This window comes from Gymnoscopelus braueri (genome assembly GCF_963280865.1).
Source record: "Gymnoscopelus braueri genome assembly, chromosome: 9".
Taxonomy (NCBI): Eukaryota; Metazoa; Chordata; class Actinopteri; order Myctophiformes; family Myctophidae; genus Gymnoscopelus; species Gymnoscopelus braueri.
Window position 1 is genome coordinate 30,462,441 of NC_137610.1, and position 17,290 is coordinate 30,479,730.

The 17,290-nt window shown below is 42.2% G+C and overlaps 1 protein-coding gene across 1 annotated transcript in view; it reads left to right on the forward strand.

The window, feature by feature from the left end:
* Window positions 1–17,290, forward strand: part of LOC308092105 (guanine nucleotide-binding protein G(o) subunit alpha-like) — a 138,820-nt gene that overhangs the window by 14,525 nt on the left and 107,005 nt on the right. The window contains 1 exon segment of the mRNA XM_080437928.1: window positions 14,682–14,823. Coding sequence (XP_080294054.1) covers window positions 14,682–14,823 — 142 coding nt within the window.

Consider the following 17,290-nt stretch of genomic DNA (forward strand, 5'->3'; position numbering starts at 1 on the left):
TGGTTTTGCGCCATGTCACGTGCCAAAATTACTGATCTACAAGCTCACAACACGTTGCAGCCAGCGCAACAGGTTGTGAACTTGTTGCTGTATCCGATGCGTGACACCAGCCCCCAGTATAAAACACCCTCAATAGTAGCGCGTTGCAGCGCACTTCAGTGTGAATGGAAACCATTGTCCATCTTCAGTATGGCTCCAAGGCAAGGAGCCTCCTGAAATGTCTGCCAAACCGTCCAGACAGTGAGTCCTCTTGCTACAATATGCAGATGACTGCACTCTTGTGCCCCAATCCACGGATGACCTTCAGTCAGTGTTTGCTTTTTAGGTGACAGAGCCTACAGCAGGATGGGACTTCTCTGTTGACAGTAAAAGACAAGCCCAAGGGACTCTGGAACTCCTTCCTCACTATGTCTGCCTTCACAGCGGAATAGTGCTTTTCAGCTCGGGTCCTGGGGATGTAAAGTAATGCAGGTTTCATATTGAGCCTTCGTAGTAATTTACTTCTCCAAGAGTGGAGTTTTGAGAACCACTGCCTTACTGCCTAGAGACTACAAATCTGATCATTCATTGCATGGGTCTCTTAGCTCTGCACTGTGGCATCACTGCCGCTAGCAGACACACAATCTACATAACGGACACAGGCATTTACTGCAACGGTCATCCAATACATATTAGAATGACCAAGCAGCTAAGAGTCTGTCTTCAAAGGACTACAGTCCACGTGGTCTGATGTTTATCTCATATTGACTCTGATGACTAGGGTGGAGTATCCTTAATCTCTTTTCCCATCTCATACCGTAGATAGGGTGACCAGAGGTCCAGACCAAAAGCCAAACGGTGCTGCCTTGTGAGCATTTGTCCCTATCGGGATGCTGTTTTATGTGCATATGCTGATTTCTGTTCATCCATGATACAGCACCTTGTGAGAAGTTGTGACAAAAGCAAGTGAAATTGATGTCAAAATTGATGATCGTCAAAATATATACTAATTGGAGGGATGCAGTGCAACTGCAACGGAGAGAAACAGAATTGCATTGGCAATGTATCTGCTTGTGCACTGCGACAGGATGTGGGCTGTGATATTCCAGCTGCAGTGGCTGTTGTACTTAGATTTGTGTCGTGACTCCTTAATCTACATTCCGCAAGCAGCATTTTCATTATTTCTTGAGTCTGTCGTCTGAAGGTCTTTGAGAGACCTTCAGCTGAGGCCGTGTCTGTCCCGTGTGGTGCTGTTGTCTCCCTGTCTATCTGTGTTGTTGCGGGCTGCGTGGCGTGCACGCGTGTGCTGAAAATACATTTTCAGGCGGGTCGCCAATTTGATCCAATCAGGACATAGTACCCATTTGTCAGCTTCAATTTTTTGTGTTCCACTTCCAAATTTGTCTGTTCATTTCTCTGTGTCATCACTTCCAATTTTACTTGTTTATCCTGTATCCTGTGTTGAGTTTTCTGTCCTGATTGGGTAAAATTGGTATTCTGACCTTTTAAAATGCATTTTCTTTTTACTAGAGAGCTCGAGAGACTGGGAGACCACTGTTAATGACACTGTATACTGTACTATAGAAATGATTAGTATCAGAATATAGAGCTATTTAACACTTATTTTACCAAAACAATATCACATACCATACCTTTAACAGTGCTCACTATGTGTGTGTGCATTATGTTATAACTCTTTTACATAAGGACATACATATAAACAGTGGTGGAAAAAGTACTCACAGTTTTTTACTTATGCAAAAGTACTATAATGTAGAAATAGTCTGTTACAAGTAAATGTCTGTTACGGAATACAAAATTGACTTGAGTAAAAGTATTGGCATCAAAATATACCAAAAGTAAAAGTACTTATGTACTCAAATCTTTTAAAAATAGCCGATCTGCAAGCGCACAACGCGTTGTGATGCGCTGCGTTGTTAGCTTGTAGATCAGCTATTTTCAAATAGACAAAGTTTAAATGTGGCTTAAGTGGTTAATGTATGTTTTGTAAATAATAAATCAAATCTACAAAGTAACTAGTAACTAAAGTTTTCAAATGATTATAGTGGAGTAAAAGTACAATATTTGCCTCTGAGATGAAGTTAAGTAAAAGTATTGAAAATTGGAAATACTCAAGTAAAGTAAAAGTACCTCAAAATTGTACTTTAGTACAGTACTTGAGTAAATGTAATTCGTTTCTTTCCACCAATGCATGTAAATAGATTGTTTATAATTTAGGATTAAGAACCCTCAACTTGAACACCTCAAGCATCTTATGCTCTAGGACCAATGCACAAGCTGTCATACTTATGAATTATTCCTTATTCATGTCCATGTCCATCGTATCTATGTTTATTATTTTTATTGCATCTACAATATCTGAGGAACAAGATTTTTTTTATATGCCTGTATACTGTACAAGATGTAACAACAAAGAAACCTGTTTCGTTAAGCTAAAGTTATAGTCAATGACCTGTAGCCAATAGAAGCACTTCCGTATTTATGTTTTACCCCAGAGGGACAGTAGGTCTGCGGTAACGCATTCACAAAAATAGGAGATAACACAGTTGTTGAGATAAAAACAGTGGATCCGGGCACTCAGGTGTACAGAGGAGGATTTCACCCTGATGAAGACCTCTGTAGGTTGAAACATGTTGGCGTTTGCCTTGTTATAATAAAAGGCTGTTTCCTCCTCTGTGCATATGAGTGCCCGGATCCTCTCTTTTTATCTCATTTTGTCTCATATCTCCTGTCTGATCCAGGTGCACCTTTTTGATACTTTTAACCATTATTTAACTACGTTTGTCTCCGGTGAGCACCTGGTTGTTTTGTTTTCTCTGTCTTCAATAACATAGTTGTTGTTGATGGATTGGGGAAATATTCGGCGAGTGTCTTCCTTGGCCCTGACAACATTCCACACCAATGATTCGCGATGCGAGAAAACCTTTGCAGAACGTTTGCAGAGAAAAGATGCAGCGGCCTGACTTAGCGGCTCATTGAGTCGCAAGTGATTCATCATGTCCAATCAAAAGCAACAAGTTGCAATGCATTTATGATCTAAAACACGTTTCTCTCTCTCTCTCTCTGTCTCTCTCTCTCTTTTTCTCTCTCACACACACACACACACACACACACACACACACACACACACACAAACACACACACCTACACACAGCGTAAATAGAGCGAGCTAATGGGAGAAAGGAAAGGAGAGTGTATATAGCTGTTTCATATTTTTATACCATAGTATATATTATATAATAGGTTGACATGCTATGTAAACTATCTCTGCTCCTCGCCTTGATGTGTCTGTCAGTGTCCAGTTCAGGGACTGCTGTTTGCTCTCTGCTGATTTATTATCCCATATCCCGGAGGGACTGTGACAATACCGTTGCTGTGGAAACAGCAATTTGTTCGTGGCTCTGCGCCTGGGTGTGGACTGTCCAGTTTTCTATCGTCGAAACCACAGTTTTAGGATTCTGTTGCAAGTGGTTACACACACACACACACACGCACACGCACACGCACAGATACACACACAGATACACACACAGATACACACACACACACACACACACACACACACACACACACACACACACACACACACACACACACACACACACACACACACACACACACACACACACACACACACACACACACACACACACACACACACACACACACACACACACACACACCCAAACAGGGACACTCACCCTGCCTTCAGCTGGTGGAAATAATGAATGGTATCCAGTAGCTTCCTTGAAGATCAAACAAACCACGCCGGTATGCTTTGGAAAATGAATGTCAAGTACACTGTGGGTCATTTAGTCAATATGAGATAAACATCAGACCATGTGTATTCATTTGAAGTCAGACCCTTAGCTTCTTGGTCATTCTAATGTGAGTGGTTCTCAAAGTGGGGTCCCCACCGAACCCGAAGCTATTTGAAAATGTCCATTCTAAAAGCTGTGTGGCGTGTTTTGATCTTGTAAACCTGCTATTTTCCCCAAAAATCTTGGAAAGTAATAGTATGTATTTTTACAACACAAGTCTTGTATCGGGGTCCCTGCCACAAAACATTTTCAGATGGGAGTCTCTGGTCAAATTGTTATTAATGGGGGGAGGGGGGGGGTGAGTCCTTGACATGAAAAGGTTTGAGAAGCACTGCTTTGGCAGACTGTTACTGTGCATGCCTGTGTTCGCTCTGTAGATTGTGTGTTTGCTAGCGGCAGCGATGCCACAGCACAGATGTGTGGATGGGATCAGCAGTTTGCTGCTTGACCTCAAGGTGTGACCAGGAGTGATTGGAGCCAACCACCACCAGAGCAGCTGATGCCTCTGCACAGTGCACACACACACACACACACACACACACACACACACACACACACACACACACACACACACACACACACACACACACACACACACACACACACACACACACACTTCGCTGCACTTTCACCTTGCTTTATTAATAGGTTCTCTCTGTACTTTTCTCTTCCTCTCTCATATCATGTCTCCCAACACATTATTATCAATTCTCTCTCTCCCTCCCCACACACACACACGCACACACACACGCACACGCACACACACACAAGCACTGGCCGTTTGTGTGTGTGTAACCCTGTCCCACAGTGAAGTGTTGACAGGAGTTGGTCAACGTTGTGCACTTTGTCAAGACTAAGAGCTCTGTCGACACAGGCTGCAGATAGAGGGCACGGGTTTAGCTCGGCGATAAAGAGCTAACTGCACAGAATTGTGTGTGTGTGTGTGTGTCATGACAAAGCGTGTTGGCAACAATGTAGAACAGAGATAAAAATCCCTTCCAGCCGCCAGTAGTGTGAGGTGTGTGTGTGCCTGCTGCGTGTGTGTGGGTTTGTGCACACGTCTGTGTGAAAGTGTGTGTTCAGGAGCACAGAAGGTGTAAGGGTAATATGTCGGGTAGGAGGAGTGGAGTTTAGAGAGAGAGGAGAGAGGCATGTTCCTGTGCTTGAGTGGTTTTATGTGCACATGTGCTGCTGAGCATGTTGTTGGTACTTTACATTATTAACTCGGCTACATGGAAAGATCCTGTCGTTGCTGTCTGTCGTCCAAAACTGTTAATTTTCAGGATTCGAATTCAAAAGTAGCAAAAATATAGTAGATCTACAAGCTCACAACACGTAGCATTGTGACGTGTTGTGAGCTTGTACTGTAGATTTTGCTATTTTTGCTACTTTTGCGTGACACTGTAGTGAGCTTGTAGATCTGCTATTTTTGCTTCTGTCGCGTGACACTGTAGTATGACGAAGTAGGGCTTTAATTTACGAAATACATTTAAAAAGTTGAAATATGAAGATAAGAGGTTTGTGCCCGACAGCAACGCTGTCTTTCTAGGCCTTTTCTCAGCACCCTATTGTTGACGTTGGGAATTGCTCTTTAGGTCTCTTGGTGAACGGCCTCCCGCATCGTTTTATATATCATGTTTTTCCAAAGTGCTTTACAACTGTGTTTTCTCAGCCTGTGGTGGGGCGGGGGCTCACTGGTGGTGGGCTGTGAGGATATTGTAAGTGGGACCCCACCCCACATAACTGGCACAAGGCACATAAACACCAAGTATGATAATTTAACATTAATATTTAAGAAATAATGTGATTATCTCAAATAAGTGCGATTATTATTGATAATATAGATTATTATAGTTTTGACAGGCCTAGTCGAGAGAAGTTGGAGGCTCAATCTCTTGCTCAAGACAACAACCCAATTCCCAGACAACCGCTGTACCTCCTGAGACACCACTCCTTGGCACAAGCATACTGATCTATGACGTCATCTGTTTCTGTTACACACAATACAGTAGAGGTTTTTAACCTCTCTCGTCCATTAATAAATGTATGAAGATGTTGGCACTGAAGCTATGAGTGTGCGGCTACTTCGATCTTCTCCACACAATGCTGTGAAGCCTGATTTATACTTCCTTTGTGAGAGGGAGTCACACACCAAAAATAGCTGATCTACAACCTGTGACCCGTTGTGAGCTCGTAGATCTGCTGTATTTAGTGCACGGCACCGTCATATGATGGATGAATAAATGAAGCATAATGCTGTATTTACACTAGCGCCAACAAAGAAACGAGCTACGAGTCATTTTCAGTGGAAACCAGCAACATGAAACTACAAAGTAAAGCCAGGCACTTGTTGCTGCATGACGGGCATGACACGCAACAAATCAAAATTGAGCTGCAAGCACTCCAGTGACATGGTGAACCATCAAACGATCATATGTTTTTTGTTTTCGCCATTTCCACTCCCATTCTCTCACCACAATTCCTGCTCCATTCCATAAATGGAAGAAAAACTCATTCTTAGCGTTAACCAGTTCCCTGGGCTGTTTTTTTTTTCTTCTTTTTTTTTCTTTTACCCCTCTTTTCTCTTAAATGTAGTGAGTCGTTATGCCAATTATTTCCTCCCCACACACATTTCTGCGTGTTGTCACTGCTGTTGCCCCCTCAGGGAGGACGTAGAGCCTTTGTCCTACGCAGCTACTTTACCACTGTGCCACCCGAGCACCTAAAGCTAACGAGCGCCTAAAGCTAGCCCATGCTTATTATAATTTCCCCGCAAGATTTGATTTGAAAATAGACGATCTACAAGCTCACAACGCGTCGCATCGTGTGAGCTTGTAGATCTGCTATTTTCAAATAGCTGATGTATATGTTAAAGTGCACATGTGGCCCATTGTCGCTTCTTTTGGGCTGGTTTTCCTAGACCTGGTTGCTTGTTTCTTTCACAGAATCTGGCAACACTTCAACGGCAACTCAGCAGCAGCAATGCACAGTAGTGTGGCTGGTCATGCTCGGCCGTTTTGTAGCATTGGTGCCGCTAGTGTGAATGCAGCGTCGGAATCATGAATATTTTTTTCACAATTACAAAATCAAGGGATTTTTCACACCAATTGCAGGTCATGGACTGTGGCTATGGATGTATGATTTGACACCGGTTGCCTGCCTGTTAAGATGGCTGCCATGAGGTCATGGAACTGTATGGAGGATACATTTACCCATATGTCTGTCTGTCTGTCCATCTGTCTGGCACAGTGTGAAATTAAACTATGTTTCAGGTCATTGTTCAGCTTGTGCCAAAGCCATGGGTTGGCCAATGAAGGCAAAGGCGCGCATGCACATGGCGTTAGAGCACGCACACAAACGCAGGCACACACACAAACGCAGGCACACACACAAACGCAGGCACACACACACACACACACACACACACACACACACACACACACACACACACACACACACACACACACACACACTGTACACAGCTTGTACTTGCTGACAGAAGGGCTTGCAGAGTGGGTAATGAGAAAAGGGCCTCATGCATGAAAGCCCACATCAGCAGGCCAGGCAGTTGAACACACACACACACACACACACACACACACACACACACACACACACACACACACACACACACACACACACACACACACACACACACACACACACACACACACACACACAGAGGTAGACAGACAGACTACCCTGTATGGCTAATGGTGTCTTTCTATAGCCTTATTCTTCATTATAACTCACTGCACTTCCTCTCATCTCTGTTCTTTCTGTTGTCTTTCTATTTTTTCTCTCTCTCTCTCTCTCTCTCTCTCTCTCTCTCTCTCTCTCTCCCCTTCTCTTTCCCTCTCTCTCTCTTGTCTGCCTCTCTCTCGTCTGCCTCTCAGTTACAGTAAAAAGGGTGCTGGTATTAACTTCACGGGAAGACAGTAATGGTCAAGCATATGAGCGTCTGCTAAATGCCTAAAATGTAAAATAAATTATTAGCCACAACCTACTCAGTCTATCTCTCTATTTCGCATGCACCTACACACACACACACACACACACACACACACACACACACACACACACATGTACACTTTGCTCCCTTATAAACTGCAACAATAATCCGGCCACAGATAACCTTTCAAAAACGTAAGCTATGGAAATACTGTAATCATGTGAGAGACAGCAGTGGTGGTTAGGGAGAAGTGAGAGGCGGCAGGGGAGGGCCAAGCAGGACAATGTGCTGCACCCGTTCATAAGGAACTCTTCCCTTTTTATACCCTATGCATCAGTACGCAAGAACCTCTTTTTCAGGTGATTCAGGTCGTTTTAAGGTTAGGCTTAGGCATTTCTGTGAGGTTAAGTAGACGCAAAAAAAAGAACAGCTACACTAGTAGGCTGCATGTCCATAAGGAACTCTTACCTTTACATACCCTGTGCGTACACAGCAAAAAGAACAGTAGACCGAGAGCTGCATGTCCATAAGGAACTCTTACCTTTAGAGTGTGCGCGGCGCGCCTGTACACAGCAAAAAGAACAGCTAGTAGACTAAAGACCTGCATGTCCATAAGGAACTTGGCAAAAAGAACAACTTGTAGATTGCATGTGCATCAGGGTTACCACTGCTCATGCTCAATTTCCGAACAATTCAGACAGGGAAAGTCATGGAATCTGAATGATTTCTTGCGTTGGTCATTGAATGTCATGACATTTTGATTATAATTCCACATTGCCTTTTAAAAAAGAAAGAAAGGAAAAAAAGGCTGATTTATGGGGTATTTCACTCATAATGATAAATGATTTTTAAAGGCTGATCCTGTTGTCATGATTCTCATGGTATATCATTTGCATAGAGTAAAAAGTCAATGATTACTTGAACATGACGTTTAGAATTTGGTCATGGAAATTCAAATTCACCTTGAATCCACCTTGCATTTAGAATGGGAACCCTGGCTGGCACATATATATGAACACAGTACATTAGTAATCCGTTGTTGCTGACTATTAAGTTAGGATTAGATGGATTCACTGTCATCCGTGTCCCTCCATTCAGGGATTACTAATAGACATGGGACATTTGCCAACCCTAAACTAATCAGTACACACCGCAGACCGAATGTTTACTATCTACTTGAAACGCGGATGCTAATCTGTATCAGCGTTTTAAAAATGGTTATTGATGTTGCAGCCCTTATACGCCACAGTCTGTCCCCTAGGCAAGCTATTTGCTAAAGTAAAATACTACTGTTGATCATTTCTGGATATCTGGTTCAGTGAGTTGATTTGTAATGACTTCATTATGCTGGGGGATGGAGTTGAGTAAAGTGTATGTGCTGACTCAGACTGTATGCTTTCCCTTGCCTTGCCTTACAAAAATGCAGACTGTGTCACGGTCTGTAGTCCAGGCGTTGGACTGCCTCTGTCACCTTCTGCCTAGCCTCGATCTCTAGGCTTTTATTGTTTAGTTTTGCTAAAAAATAAAAGCCTGGACCAACGCGTCGGTGTACCCGGTATGAGGAAGTGTTAATTTCCCCAACCAACCAGAGTGTAGTGGGCGTCGCTCGTAATGTTGTGTTAACGGGGCGGGGGTTGACGGACAGATCGGTGAACCAATGGGATCAGGCGCAATCTCTCTCCGGCTCTATACACCCGCCCCTCTACACACAAAATCAGGAGCGTTGGGGCAGCCTACCTTCTGCCCCTCTTGCCCTTTCCATAGAAACTTGTTCCCCTGCTACTCTCTCTGTTCCCTGTCTCTTCCCTCCGGCCACTCCCACAATCCATTCCAGTGGTTCTCAAACTTTTTCATGTCAAGGACCCCCCAATTGATATGTATTTGGCCATAGACCCCCATCTGAACGTCTTTTTTTTGCCAGGGACCTCCAGATGAGACATTTTGAGACAAATGATCAATCTTCTTTTTTTTTTTTTTTGCAGATGTACAAGCTTGCTGTGGAGCTTGTACATCTTCTATTTTTTAATAGCCGACATTAGAGTGGTTAAAATGATTGTAACCCCCCCCCCCGGACCCCACTTTGAGAACCACTGGTCTATTCTACTTACATCAGTGCCACACTACAGTATACATGCACACCTGTCTCCAGTCCTCTCCCTCAACAGCCCTGCAGTTCTCTGCTCAGCAACTCTGCTTTTGTTTTATTACTTCCCCCATCACCCTGCCTCTAGAATACTGGACTCATTCCCTTCTGTCTCTGCCAGTTCGTGAAGGGTTAGTACCTGTTTGGCTCTAAGCCTTCTGTCTGTCTGTCTGTCTTTCTTTCTGATCTTGAATTATGAATTATGGTCTGCTACAGCTACGTAAAGTATTGATATTTGAATTATGTTCTGCTACAGTTACGTAAAGTATTAATATTTGATCTTGTACCTGGGCTTTGGTTTTTGCCTGCCCTATTTTGGACTTGCTCTTTGTTATTTAAAACACTTTGTTCTTGAGCTGATCTGCCTCCGCTTGTTGTTTGCCCTTGGGTCCTCCATCCACTCACAGTAATACACCGCAGCTGTGATAAAATCAACTCCATGTCTTTTCTGCATCAAATTTTTTCCATCTCAAGAAAAGAGAACAAGGTAATACTGGAAATAATGTGACGTGAGTCCCATATTTCCATGGTATGAAAATAAAATTCAGTATCTGAGAACACTCACCTTAAATAAAAGTTCACTTCCAGTATATTGAATAACCTGGTGATATCATTGTACATCTACTGTTTCATGCTGTTGAAATGAAAGATGGGCTCAGACATTTAAGATATCATTTGAAGATGTATCACATTCTCAGTTTAACAAAGTTTTGCATCATGCCACAACTTCAGTTCACCCTCACTGGTTGCAAGGAGGCAGACATCTAGAAAACGGAAGGAAGATGGAAAAAGAGCATTCATTGCTTATGCCGATAACAGAAAAACAGCAGGAAACAGATACGTCATACCATGATCAAGCTGTTATTTAATGAATGTCCTAGATATTGTTCTTGAGAGGCTCAGGATTGTCTGGTGATGTTTTACTCAAGCTTCTTGGTCTTTATATCTTGAGTGCCACAATATCTGTGCCATTGTATCAAGAACAGGTTCCTTGACCATATTCACCATATCCATTAACTTCGGGTCTTCCTCTCTACGGGTCACTTCACATAATTGGAGACAGTTTTTGACTCAAAAGCCAAATGACAAAATCTCCCCATATCGTATAGAAGCAGTGCAGAAGCTACAATAGTACGTGTTATGGGTGTGGCACAGGAATGGAGAGTAAACCAAGAGGAGTTGTCCTATCCCTCATGTGACTCCACAATGTAGTCTAAAGGGATCAGAGTTTTGGCTCTGTGGTGCTGTGTGTGTGAATGTTTCCCAGATACTTGGATAAAGCATGTGCTCTGCTGGCTTCTGGGTGGTTAAGGCAACCATAACCAATAGGCTAAGCAATGTCCTGTGTTCAAATCTTCCTGTTGTGTCAAAGCATCCCTCCCCTATGCTCCTTCCTGCCCCGTATAAATCTTCACTGTAATACAGAGATGTACCCTGTTTCCAGTGTGTATGCTCTGGTTTAGTGCTTGCTAGTCATTGATTTCAGTTTATATCCAATACTTAAAATCAACAATAAACATTAATAGGCTATAATCAATTGTAAAAAATAAATAATCATTGCTTCAATGCGGAATCGTCCATATGTCCGCATCGTGATGCATAATCAGAATCGCTCAATTTCCACACCTCTACTGTACTATACAGATCTCATTCTATGTTTGTACTCACTGATAACTGGTGTAAATGGCGGTTATTACCAGCTATAAAAGATAAGAAGCTCATCAATACATGTTTTCAGTGTATGTAGTGTAGATCTGTGCTTTTTGTATGCATTTACATGCCGTGGAAATGTCTCTAATGGCGGTGGTTACCAGATCTTTAGGCTAATGCTGGGCTTACAGGAGTTTCAAAATCTTAAAATTATTTTGAAATCTGGTTGCGTCACACACACACTACTGGATAATTTGATAAGATTCCCCTCGTACAGCAGTCATGTAATCATCCAGATAAATATCAAAACGTATTGGAAACGATTGGGGTGGCCCCTATCATCTGTGAGCAAATTGGGAGGTTTTAAGATTGGATCATTGAACCGCTCACACTACAGGATAATCTATCCAGATAATCTCTCGTGAACAAGTTTGAACAGGGAACGCCCCTCCCAATAGTTGGGAGGGAGGGGGCGTTTATGACTCAAACGCTTCCAGATTATCCTGCAGTGTGAGCTGGGTTTAAGAATAAGTCCATTATCACTGCCAGTTCCCGTGATGCGATCTGTCCACTTGGCAGTGAGTTTGCAGGGGCTGTGTGAAAGTCACTGGCGTAAACAGAGGCCTGCTATATTTTTGTAGGACTGGCAGGCAGCCTTGATTGATCTGAAACCCTATACTGCCTCGGACTGTACTGTCCTCACGTCAACGCACGTACACACACACACACACACACACACACACACACACACACACACACACACACACACACCCTTAAACAGTCGTAGATAATATACATAAACATGCACTTACCGGTACTGTAGGTGTGCAGATCCACGCACAGTACAGAGCGTCTGTTTGGACATTCAAATGCAGGCAGTGGCCGCCTACAGAGTACAGACTGACACATGCACAGTGCACAACCGTGGACATGTTTTTGTTTCGACTTGATACTAGAGAGAGAGAGAGAGAGAGGGAGAGGTTTAAATGTTTAGATGAAATATCACTGTTATATAACTGTTTTGTGAGACTGTCATGATATACTTGGTTAATTTAGCTGAGGTTTATACCTACAGTATATAAAGATCTCAGATTCTCACGACGAATTTCTCTTTGAGAAAATCTGTGTAGACAAAATCATCAGTCAGCCTGCAGTGCTTACTGTGCTCTCAGTATTGTGTTCAGGGACATGTTAGCTTTGGCTGTGGTTAAATAGGTCTATCGCTGTGAGTCCTCTCTGTTCGCAGCACTTGGTTTTCTCCAGCGAAGTTTCACAACAGTGGGTTTCATTTCAGTTGAAGTGTTTGGTGGCTCAAGCACTTTGATTGTAGTTCTTCTCCCCAGGGGTTGGGAAATTAAATATAGACTAAGCATTGTCTGCTAAATGGTGACATAATTATGAATTGTAATTTAATCTATTGTGGGTTTTGATACCCTTGGTTATTTATTGCAAAACCTGTTTGGTACGTGCCTTAACCACTCAGCCATTGGCACCCCTAACTTTTTAAAATTGTCTTTGTGTGTCTGTGTGTTGTCTGTTTTCTTAAGTGTTAAGTAAAGTAGGACAATGAATAAAATACTTGTCCTTCCACAACTAACGGGATTGCAAGTTTGACAAGCAGCATCAGTACAGCTGGACTAAAAAGGTGACCTAATGAAAAGGGAATCTCAGCGCTGTTGGGATTTCCTGCGAAAAAAGATTGCTTGGTATTTATCGGCTGAATGTGCCAGTTTATATACTGCTCTTAAACTAGAGTTTTAAAATGACAACAACTTAAAACCTATAGCACTGCAACAGTGGTCAAATGAATGTGAATAATTTTGTGGGGCATGAGGAAGTGAGGTGTAAAGTTGTAATTTGCATTAGACAAAATAGCACATTATTGGCACAGTCTCTGTAATCTATCTGTCTCTGTTTGTACAATATGTCTCTGTCTAACATTCTGTATCATTCTTCTACTTCCTGTCTGTCTCTCTTTCATCTATCTGCCGTCTCACTTTCTGTTTATGTCTACGTATCTTTGTCTGCCCACCTGTTTCTCCATCGATACATCTGCCTGCTTATCCACCTGTCTGTCTATCTAATCGAGCTGTCTATCAGTCATTTGTCCGTCTTCCTACCTCAGTGTCTGTCTGTCTGTTTCTGTGTAACTGACTGAGTCTACCTGTCAGTCAGTGTGTTATTGTTGCATTGACCATGATCTCATCTCATCACCTTTGTACACACACATGCACGAACGCACGTGCGCACACACACACACACACACACACACACACACACACACACACACACACACACACACACACACACACACACACACACACACACACACAGTTCCACTTTCATTTCCTCCTCTCTTATTCGTGCCTCTCACACCATTGCTCCCCCCTCCAGTTTTTCGTCCCTCCTTCCATTCCTCCTTCTGTCCTTATCTTACCTTACCCGCCCTAAGGTGGAGGTGCTATATTTCAGGAAATGTGGGCACAACGTGTGCAGAGTTGTATATTATGTCATCATCATGAGCTGAGTATTATTGAGAGAAAGAGAGAGAGAGTGATTTCCCCATGCTGTTTTCTGTACACTTGCCTGAGAATTTGAAAAGACGCTTGTCTTTCCATCTATCTCTGTCTCTTGATGTTTATGTCTGTCTCTCTTTCTACTTGTCTCTCTCTTCATAGACTGTCTCTCTCTCTCTCTCTGTCTTACACTCTCGTTCTAGCTGTCTCCGTCTACCCTTTTATGACATGTACAGCCGACAGGTTGAGGCTTGTCAGTGTATGGGGAGAGGCAGAGAGAGTCGGATGCATGGAAAAAATAGTCTTTACAGACCAAGAGGAAATAACACACACACACACACACACACACACACACACACACACACACACACACACACACACACACCACTTTTGTATTATTGCAAACATCCACTACTGTTATTTTGTCTGTCTTGACTCATCTACTGTATCTGCCTTTCTGAGAAGTTACTTTTACGTAGAAAATAAAATGACAGTGAAAACAGAAGTTTATTCACCATTTGTATAATGTGTGTGTGTGTGTGTGTGTGTGTGTGTGTGTGTGTGTGTGTGTGTGTGTGTGTGTGTGTGCTCTTGTGTAGGATCATCCATGAGGATGGTTTCTCAGGTGATGATGTGAAGCAGTACAAGCCTGTGGTCTATAGCAACACCATCCAGTCGCTGGCCGCCATCGTCCGCGCCATGGACACACTGGGCTTGGACTACGGAGACAAAGAACGCAAGGTCAGTGCACGTAGACACACACACACTAGGGCTGTATGAATAGTTTGAACCTTCATTCATAACATTGACATTTGACTTCTATATAAACATATGAAAATGTTTTACAAACACGCTGTGACCAGACATATGAAAATCCCACAGCAGTCTTGGCTTGTTGATCAATGCTCAATGCTGCTAAACCTTCAACTTCTCTTGTGCACGAACCACAATGTTCCTTACTTCCCTGACTCGTACCTATAAGGCAGCAATCATGCAGTTTGCAGCTTTGAAACGTGGCGGTTATACCTCCAAGTTTCTCTTTATGGAAAAAGGACCTTCGCCAATGAAAACAGAAGCAACATGGATGATGGCCATCATAATGTTAATCCTTTGCTGGAGAACGCTTCCATTCAGCCACTTCCATTCAGCCAAGTTTCCCGTTAGAAAGACATCGCTTCACTCAGTACGCTCACACTGAGTGCACTAACACATACTGTACGCATGCCCATACATGTATGCACGTCTTGTTTATGATTTTAGCAGCTGCACATAAACATTTTTTATTCCATTCGGTCAGCTCTATCCATAGATATAAAATAGTATAGTATCAATATGTCTATATTACTCATTATTTTTCCATGGTCAGAACATTGCAAAACAGACCAGAATTGCATAGTTGCAGTAACACAATATGATGATGATGAAGATGGTTAAAGTCAGAGGTGGCATTTAGAAAATGACAGTGCTTCTGTCACATTTATTTTACCTAAATCACTTTGAATTCAAATGTGGCATTGTAATGAAATCCAAAGCCAATGCAAAATAGAAAAACAAATCCAGATTTGAACACAATAACATATCTAGTGCATACAAGTGCATAGTCTACTGCATAGTCGAAACATTTTCACCAGGGTAGTAGAATATTTGATTTAGATTTTGAGCAGTTTCTGGACTCCCTATGATGAAGATGCTGAGGATGATGGGGATGATGATGATGATGATGGTAATGACAAAGTCAGTTTTGGTGTGAAGAAAAGTGTTCCCTCATAGAGTGCAGCCTCGCTGTCCCATCTGGTTGAGTTACTCTGCTAGAGGTCATTGGTCTGTCAGGGGTTGCAGGATGTTCTTTGGGTAGTGTAGCTATCAGATCTCACACACACACACACACACGCACGCACACGCACACACACACACTACAAAACATATTGCATTAAGCACATGGGTAAATGAAGATGTGAAACCGTGGCAACCATAGCAGTCACACACACACACGCATGCACACACCATTGACCTTAACCTTAACTGAAGGCTTAGTATATTTTTAATCACAACATTGATACTCTGAGAGAAGAGGACTGAAATAACAATACTCCTATTGATTAGGATATGATATCACTGTGTGTGTGTGTGTGTGTGTGTGTGCGTGTGCACATGCGCAAACGTGTGTGACTGCGTGTTTAATATAGCTTGGTATTGTATTTCTAGAAGCAGAACAGAGGTGAAGAGAAGGGTCCAAGGCATATGGATCATTATTTCCATAGAGTCTGAAGGAAAGAGTGTGTGTGTGTGTGCCTATAAGCATATTTATGTATGTTCTGGGGTCATCAGTCAGTTGTTTGAGGCTGGGTATTGCCTACGACCTTACGACATGATACATATCACGATGCAGAGATACAATAGATATCGCAATGAAGACACACAGATTTCAGTATGAGAGAGAGAGGTGTGATGTGCATGTTACATATGGGATTCAAAAGGAAAAGATATTGAAGAGCTGTGATGGAAGAAGTACTTGCATGTTTTACTACTTTAGTAAAAGTATCGGTACTGCCATGCAGAAATACTCTAGGTAAAATTCCAGTATTCAAAATGTACTTGAGTAAAAGTACAAAAGTATTGCCATCAAAATATACTTAAAGTACCAAAAGTACTCATTGTGCAGAATGTGCCATTTCACAAGTTCAAACCGTATACAAATCTTTTGAAAATAGCAGTAGATCGGCTATTTTCAAAAGGCCGAAATATATATAGGGCTGAAGTGGTTATTGTATGTTTTGTGATAATAATCTAAATCTGCAAAGTAACTAGTAACTAAAGCTGTAAAATGTATTTTTTTTGCCTTTGAGATGTAGCAGTAGAAGTAAAAGTATTGAAAATTGGAAATACTGAAGAAAGTAAAAAATACCTCCAAATTGTACTTACAGTAGGTACAGTACTTGAGTATATGTACTTAGTTACTTTACACCACTGTTGAAGAGCTAGTCTCTTCTAATTAAACCCAGATTGATATCGGCCAGACGGTCGGCTATTATAGCATCTGCTATTACAGTATTTGACTTTTTTGATGACATCCAATTATGTAAGTGGTTAATGACGAAATATCGTTAATAGGTGGAATAGGACTTTCCAGAATCGGGATTAACATTTGAACCAAAAATCAGTTTTCATATTTCAGATGGCTAAAGGCCTTTAATGTTGACTTCACACA